Source organism: Emiliania huxleyi (assembly GCF_000372725.1).
Source record: "Emiliania huxleyi CCMP1516 unplaced genomic scaffold EMIHUscaffold_55, whole genome shotgun sequence".
NCBI lineage: Eukaryota > Haptophyta > Isochrysidales > Noelaerhabdaceae > Emiliania > Emiliania huxleyi.
The window spans coordinates 406,433-414,286 of NW_005197877.1; the positions used below are offsets into that span (position 1 = coordinate 406,433).

A 7,854-nucleotide genomic window follows, 5' to 3' on the forward strand; every position below is an offset into this window, starting at 1 on the left:
ATCTCTATGTGCAGCGGCACCTCGTCCTCGCGGCCGGCGAAGCGCTCCGTGGCGGCGGTGCGGGTGTTGGTGGGGAGAGGCTCGCCGGCGGGCGTGTAGGTGTCGGTGAGGACGAGGATGTTGTCGCCGGGGCGGAAGGGGTCCTGAGGGCGCGGGCGAGGTGTGTGCGAGGTGTGTGCGAGGTGTGTGCGAGGTGTGTGCGAGGTGTGTGCGAGGTGTGTGCGAGGGTGTGGCGGGCAGAAGGGGAAGGGGTCCTTGTAGACGGCGCGCGGCTTGATGATCACCTCCGAGTCCTCGCCAGGTGCCTGGGGGAGGGGCGGGCGAGGGCGGGTGAGGGGCGGGGAGGGGCGGGGACGGGCGGGTGGGGGCGGGTTAGGGAGAGGGAGGGGCGGGGCGGGTGAGGCAGGGGGAGGGGCGGGGAGGGGCGGGTGAGGGAGGGAGAGAGGGAGAGGGGAGGGCGAGGGAGGGAGGGGGGGGGGGAGAGGGAGGGGCGGGTGGGGGAGGGAGGGAGGGGATCGTGGCGGGCTGGGAGGGGCGGGCGGCTAGCGTCGGCTAAGCAGGGGCGGCTAAGCAGGGGCGGCGAGGGCGGCGCGGGCGCGTGGCGAGGGCGGCGGCGACAGAGGGCGGGGTTTGCGGGGAGGGCGGGTGCGAGGAGGCGGCCGCTGCGCCTGGTCGCACGACGAGCCGTCGTAGTTCCACGACGGCAGCTGATCGAGCGACGCCTTTGCGGGAGCGGGGGCGCGGAGGCTGTGAGGTGGTGGGAGCAGGCGGCGAGGCTGCAGTCGCCCCAAGGAAGAGGGAAAGGGCAGCGGTCGCGAGGGGAGCGTGTCGAGGGAGAGTGGTCGGCTAGCCACGGCAGAGGGAGTGGGAGGCGGCACGAGTGGAGCGCGGCGGAAGGGGCACGGGTGGAGAGCCGGTCGAGTGTGCGCGCGCCTTCTTGGCGTCAATGGTGCGGCACTTGGAGCGAACCTCGCCCTGCCGGTGGAGGCGAGGGCGGCGTGAGAGCGGGCGTCGGCGGGAGGGGGCGGGCCGGCTCTCCGCACGAGGCGCGCGCCGCGCCTTTGCGTCGATCCACAGATACTCCGCCTGAACCTGGCCCGGGTGCGGCAGGTTCATGTAGCGGTCGAGGACCGCGGCGTCTGTCTCGACAAACTCGGCCATGCGCGGCGTGGCGAGGCGGGTCGTGGCGGGCATCGCGCGCTGGACGACGAGCGAAAGGGGGGCGGAGGAGGCGAGGGCAAGCATTGTAATGACACAGGGAGTTGGCGACGTGCCGAGGTGCCGAAGTTCAGGATCTGTTACAGATGAAAAAAACGCGAATTTTTCGGTGCTGGTAGCCCCCCAAAAACAGGCGCGCGCAGCGCGCCCAGGGGCGCCGCAGGCGCCCCAAGCGGCGCGGAGCGCCGCCGCAGGCGGCGGACAGCAGGTGCGCGAAATTAAACGCCATTTTTGGTTCCGCGGTTTTGCCACTAACCTTGAAATCCGGTACAAAACGACACTTAGCCGAAACAGCTGACAGACAGACAGAGAGCACACACGTTCGAGACGGGGGTGCGCCGACCGCCGTCGCGGACCCAGTAGAGCTAGATGGTCCCACAGGATGCGCCCTTAGCCTCTGAGCTAGTCCTAGACGTTTTAGGGAAGCGTGGGCAGACCAGAACGCGGCCACGGCGGCGCTCCGAGGCTGTCAGCAGCGCTGGCGGCGATCGTGGCGACGGCGCCTCGCCGCTGCAGCGGCACAGAATCGAGGAAGTGGCGTTGGTGGCAGCATCAATGAGATATGAAGGCGGCCGTAATGCTGGTGGCGCCTTCGAGGGCGGCGGAGAGGACGGTAGCAGCGACGGCGATCGAGTCATGTGGCAGGGGTGCGAAGATGCAGCAGGGAGGCCTGAGTTAGCGACGCGGGGCGGTGGCGTGCCAGCAGGTAAGCGGCGGCGGCGGAGAGCAGGTGCGCGAAGTTAAGGCCAATCTTGAGATATCCATTTTGCACCACCTTTGGATTTTTGGTACAAATTGACTTGTGGATCTTGAAGGCACGCGCGCAAGAGCGCACCAGGCAAGTTGACTGAACCTCGGATCTCGCTGCCGCTAAGCGTGGCGTCGATTATCAAACGAGCGGTGACAGTAGCGGTGGCAGCGGCGGCAGCGTCGACAGGAGCACCTACTGCAGTGTGAAATGTGAGCTGGGAGGCGGGAGGCAGATGCAATAGGAGCGGGAGAGTGAGATCGTCAGCCAGCACGGCAGACCTTTACGGCGCGGCTGCGGGCGCGTTTGCAGTGACATGCGATCCATGTGGTAGCAAAGGCACGGCGGGAGTAGCGCGTATGCAGGCTGGTGAGCGAGGGTGGCGCGTCGCGAGTGGCGGTGCAGCTAGTCGGTGGCGCGGGTGCTGGCGACCGGCGGAGAGATGCAGCCGGCGCGAGAGATTGAACCCTGCGGAGAGGCGAGGTGACGGGCGAGCCGCGACGGTGGGAGAGGGGCTGAGCATCGGCTGCACCGGAGGCACAGGAGCCTCGCACGCCCGACCGTGACGAGCGCGACCTGACGCTGGCAGCTCAAGCAGCGTCAGGTCGCTACCAGCACCGAATGGGTACCCTCCCCAAAAAAAGATACTCGACCGGGGCGCTGCGACCGCGCACCCCCCCCCTTGCTTAGCTCTTAGGGGTCAGGGCTCTCTAGCCCGTAGCCCGATACCGAGCGTCCGGCCAACTGGGTGCGCTTCTCAGCTCCCCGGTCCTGGGCGTGAGGTTACTGACCGCACTCCAAGTGCTCCAAGTGCTCGTGGCCCCGCTGCCAGGGCTCTCTAGCGTAACCCGATGCCAATCATCCGGCCCGCTGGGTGCGCTTCTTAGCTCCCCGGCCCTGGATGTGCGGTTAATGACTGCACTCCAAGTGCTCCAAGTTCTGTTGCCGTCCCAAACTGTCACTCCCCTTTCTCCCGGCCGGGGTGGGCGCGCGCGGGGGGCGGCGGGTGTGCGGGATGTCTGTGGGCCCGAGAGCGATATGCCATGTCCGCCTTGCGTTTGTTTCATAACATCGAAGGCTAAGCTCCAAAAAGATCGAAGAAAATATTACGCCTTCCCTGCGAACGCGCACCCCCGGGGCTAGGGCCTAGGGCTCTCTAGCCCGTAAGTACTCCAAGTGCGTGCCGAGGTTCTCGAGGTGGATGTCCTCCTCCCCTATGCCCTATCCCTCGTTTGGTTGGGTTGTCTGTTTTCTTTCTTGCGGCTGCTGCTGTTCGAGTCGTTCGGCGGGTCGGGAAGGGGGTCCGCGAGATCCTCTAGGGCGCCGGCCGCGTGTAAGAAGTGGCTGGCGGCCTGGCACCCTGAGGCGGCATTTGGTGGGGTCAGCGTGCGGTGCTGAGTCTTACTCGTCGGCGCTGGGGCCAGATCCCAGCGCAGAACTCTGCAACGCTGGCATACAAACACAAGCAAGAAGACTAACCCTAACCCTAACCCTAACCCTAACCCTAACCCTAAAGCCGTAGGTGTCAGCGTGTGGGGCTGAGTCTTAGTCGTCGGCGCTGTGCGGCCAGATCCCAGCGCAGAACCCTGCAACGCTGGCATATACAGACACAACCAGACTAACCCTGACCCTAACCCTAACCCTGTAACCCTAACCCTAACTAACCCTCTAACCCTAATAACCCTAACCTAACACCCACACCCCCCAATTCCACACCGCAAATTTGAAAGATCTTGATGAAAATCAGGCCCGACTGCAAATTTCTTCAAAATTTTCGCAGGCGCTCCGCGCCTGCAGATTTTGAAATAAATTCGACAAAATTGGTACCTGGCCCAAGTTGTGTGAGGCCTCGCGCGCGCGGATTGGAGGATTTGAAGCATGAAGGCTAGAGGGTCCTAACGGTTTTCGCTAGACAGAGCAAAAAAACACTTTTGGGACGATAAACAATCTACCACGCACATATGCTGTGTTAAGCTTGGCATGATCTTGTTACGGCACCATGTGAATGTTGCACGCCGAGGCACTGTGCCGATCAACTCCAATTCAACAGTGTCAAATTACACGAGCTGTCGGCAAGCGGTTGCCAGTTGCGCCCTAGTGCTTTCGCCTTTGGATTGAAGGTGCTCAGCATCCACTTGTACACTGCCATCGTTTGGGGGGGCATCTCGATGTCTTCATCCGGGTGGTGCAGATCGCGCTTGTCAACCTGGCTTGCCATCAGATGCCACTCCACGAACAAATTCTGCACGCGCTGACACAGCACGCCCGAGAGGAGGAGGTTGCGCATGAGCCGTCCCTCATACCCCTCAACGTCAATTTTGAGCGCGACCGGCCCAGGCGGCGCGTGACGGATCACGCTGAGTGCGTTCACCGTCCGCACGCGCACTCTGTGTTCGCCCACCGCTGGCCCGCGCCCCAACCCCTCGCGAGTCTTGGTGCGCTTGTGGAGCATGAGGGACGACCCCTCAGCGTTCCCGGTCGTGCTGTCGAGGCCGAACATCGCGGTGCCGTCAAGCTCGGCGAAGGCAGTGCCGTTGAAAACCTCAATGTGCACGCCCAGCTTGCGCCGCAACACAGCAGCAGTGTGCAGGAGCTGCCCTGCAAGCTGCGGGTTGGGTTCATACGCGAGAGCACAGTACGACAGCCGCACAGTCAGAGGCAGCCACCATGGCCACTGCCAGGCGCACGGTTTGCGGCGCAGCGCATGCGGCGCGGTAGCGCACGACTCGGCTGTGTACCACATATGCAAAGAGTCGCCGTTGTTGGCACCAGCGTCAATGAACGTGCCGCTGCAACGCGTCGCCATGTGTCTCGTCGAGCCGCCAGTGCTTCGCTGGCTGGCCTCGTCGAGCGCTGGCATATCCGCTGCAGGACGGCCAGGTGGCCACGACGAAAGAAGAATTCAGAGCGGGGCTCCCGCGGCGATCAACACCGCAACTCCTTTTCTAAATTTCACCACGCTTCTTACGCGCGACGACGCTACAGCCTCCACCAAACCTCACACTTTTACTTACCCTCGGACATGCTTGCACCGTCATCCTGCGCGTCTGATGCGTCGCGCATCTGCTCGTCACCCTCTCCGTCACTCGCGTCGGCGGGCGACCGGGCTGTGGGTGCGGCCTGCTTCTTTCTTGCGCTCGCGGCGCCGGCGCCACGGCGCCGTTTGCGTCCGTCCTTTGCGCTTCGCTTGGCAAGCTCGCCCGCAAAGTACGCCGCGCGCGCGGCATCCCAGACGCCCTCCCCGTCGGCGTAGCCCGCCTCCCAGATGGCGAGCACGGGGTTGTGCTTGAGCTTGCGCAAGTGGGCGCTCTCTTTCTTCGGGTCGAAGCCCACCACGGGCAGCCGCACTGGCCGCGTTGTGGGCGCACGGTCTTGGCGACCGCCGGCGCTGCGCGCCGGTCGTGCTGCTCACGCTGCCGGCGGCGCTGGTCGCGCGCCTGCCGATCGCGCGTGTTCGCGGCGGCTGCATCTCTTGCTCGTTTCGCTCGCACCCGAGCGGCTGTCGCCAGGCGCTTCAGGTCGGCGGTGCTGCGCGCGCGGCCGTCGGCCAGGCACAGCCACATGTCCTCCTCCTTAGCAGGCTCGCACGGCTTGCCGTCGAACTGCGGCTGGCGCCCGCGACGATGCTTCGCCCAGGCCGGGCACGATGGTGCCGCGACGAGCGGCGTCGAGGCGACGGCCATCGATGGGTCCAGAAGACTTGGAAACACTTCTCGACCAAAAAATCAAAAAAATCGAGCACAATTGCGTTACATGGGCATGGCCGGGGTTTCTGCACCGAACGATCTTACTTTCGGTCTATCGAAAGTGTTGATCGATAACTCTCTCTCACAGCACACAGGTTCGACACAGGAGAAAAGAAGATGTTTTCGCGTACAACACTGGGCACCCACGGGACTGGCGCGCACTGGCACTAACACAGGTACACCACTGGAGCCGCCTAAGCGACTCCCGCGAGGAAAGAATTTTTACACTTCTCGGGGTGGAGATCCTTTGGCCGCGTTGGGTAGCGAGGATTGGTGTAACCCGAGCCACGGAGGCGTGTTTTCTGACGGCCGACCGTCAGTGCACGGAGTTGCCCCTTCTCCGACTGCCCTCGTAGCGTTCGTTGCAAAGACAGAACTGGAAGTGTCCAATCGAAGGCTTGCTGCTGCGAAAGCCTCCGAGAGTACCACCCTTGTCAGGCAAGCACGATTTGGCATCGGCAGACGGTACGCAGCGCACATACTGCAGCTCAACGAAGAATCCTGCCGGTCCCTTGCACGATGTGCAGAGGTACTTCTGGAACAACGTTTCGCCCTTTTCGAGAATACCGTCGCAGCCCGCGCCGAGGAGCCTGCCGAGACAGACGGGCGGCGCCGACGGGCTCTTGCGCGTCGACATAGTGATCGTGATCGGTGGAAGGGACGACCGCTCGCTGGAGGGCGGAGAAGTGTCGCGAGGTCTCTTGCTGATTAGACCTGCGACGTATCGGTCTCAGATCCCGCGTTTTTTTTCTTACATTTTCACTTGCACGGGGACCGCCTGTGGAAGTTACAGCCGCAAGTGTCACGCGCCAACCGCAACTGTAAATGTCGCCCCTCCCCGGGCGCTGGCTGCCAGGCGGCAGCGTCGCCGAGGCGCCCCTGAGGAGCGTGTGCACGGAGGGCGAAGCCACGCAGCTAATGGCTGACCTACGCGATCTGCAGCTAGCCGGTCGCCTGCCCATTGCTCTTGCCACCGTGCACGACGCGGCAAAGAAGGCTCGGCGCGACTTGGCAGACAAGGCTCGGCGCGACACAGCGGAGAAGAAGCCGGCATTCCTGTCGCCGCGCCGGATGGCTCTGAATGCTGCTCAGAGGCGGGCGGACTCCGCGAAAGACAAGGCAGCCAAGAAGACGAGTGCACCGGCTCCGTCCCGCTCCCCAACGGCCTTCTTTCGGAAGCGCGCGACGATGCAGGTCAACTGCATGGACCCGCGCGTGTGGAACTGAGCAGGCGTGTCCGTATGCGGAGCTTGGAGCAGCGTCCCCGCAGCTGCTAGCCGTGCAAGCTGTCGGACATTGAGAGGACAGAGAAGAGAGCAAACCAGAGTGCACAGTCCACGTCCACAGAAACGGCACTCTCTGTTGCGCTCAATCTGCAGTCTGTCGTTTGTCGTACTCGGTGCTTAGGGGGCTGAAAATAGTAGATCATGTGTGTGCATATCGCCACGTATCTCGCTCTCGGAATGCGCGCGAACGTGCTCCGCGTGTGCGCGCCACACGTGTACTGCGGCAGCCGACGCGTATACGTTAGCCCTGGTCTGGACGGTTCTTTTGCGGTATCTTGATGTATCTCTCCATATCTGACCGTATCCCGCCATATCCCGCCATATCCCGCCATATCCCGCCATATCCCGCCATATCCCGCCGCGGATACCGCGAAAAGAACCGTCCAGACCAGGGATTACGTTACCTGGCGTCCGTGGAGCGAAATGCGGCGCCTTACTTCGTGTGGTCAGTGCGACCCGCGCGGCTATCCCGCAGCAAAGGGAGGCAGCCGGAGGCGCGCGAGCCGCTGTGCGTGTCATCTGCTCCGCCCCCAAGTACTCTCAGGCCATGTACTCCTTAGTTACCGGGCGCCCGCAGCGGACGCGCCAGTCGCCACAGAAGAAACAGATAACCGCCCCACGCAGCCCGCCCCAGCGCAGACCTGCGGCGCGCGGCTACCGGACACATATTCGGCCCGGGCGTCGAGAAAGAGCCAGGCGCTCGCGTAAGAGTCATGCGAGAGGCGCATGCGTGTCCAGCGTCCACCCATACCGCGTTGGTGTGTGTGTGTGTGTGCGTGTGTGCGTGCGTGTGTGTGTGTGTGTGTGTAGTGTGTGTGTGTGTGTGTGTGTGTGTGTGTGATTGTGTGTGTGTCTG

At 63.6% G+C, this 7,854-nt stretch overlaps 3 protein-coding genes across 3 annotated transcripts in view; 1 reads left to right on the top strand and 2 right to left on the bottom strand.

Annotated features, from left to right (window-relative positions):
- Positions 1-1,268, bottom strand: part of GLN4 (glutamine synthetase) — a 4,284-nt gene extending 3,016 nt beyond the window's left edge. Inside the window, exons 1-5 of the mRNA XM_005765531.1 lie at positions 1,060-1,268; positions 934-975; positions 669-722; positions 255-305; positions 21-143 (exon numbers count right to left, since the gene is read on the bottom strand). Coding sequence (XP_005765588.1) covers positions 21-143; positions 255-305; positions 669-722; positions 934-975; positions 1,060-1,245 — 456 coding nt within the window. The 5' untranslated portion in view covers positions 1,246-1,268. The remainder of the gene's footprint in view (positions 1-20; positions 144-254; positions 306-668; positions 723-933; positions 976-1,059) is intronic.
- Positions 1,269-3,998: 2,730 nt separating this feature from the next.
- EMIHUDRAFT_103951 (hypothetical protein) lies at positions 3,999-5,649 on the bottom strand (the record flags this gene model as incomplete). The annotated part of the gene is made up of 3 exons (XM_005765532.1): positions 3,999-4,564; positions 4,999-5,281; positions 5,335-5,649. 3 exons carry the CDS (start codon positions 5,647-5,649, stop codon positions 3,999-4,001), a joined length of 1,164 nt encoding a protein of 387 aa, XP_005765589.1.
- An 888-nt stretch (positions 5,650-6,537) lies between these two features.
- On the top strand, positions 6,538-6,939 carry EMIHUDRAFT_212909 (hypothetical protein; the record flags this gene model as incomplete). Its single annotated transcript, XM_005765533.1, has 1 exon — positions 6,538-6,939. The coding sequence occupies one exon, from the start codon at positions 6,538-6,540 to the stop codon at positions 6,937-6,939; it is 402 nt and encodes a 133-aa protein (XP_005765590.1).
- Between the last annotated feature and the right edge of the window lie 915 nt (positions 6,940-7,854).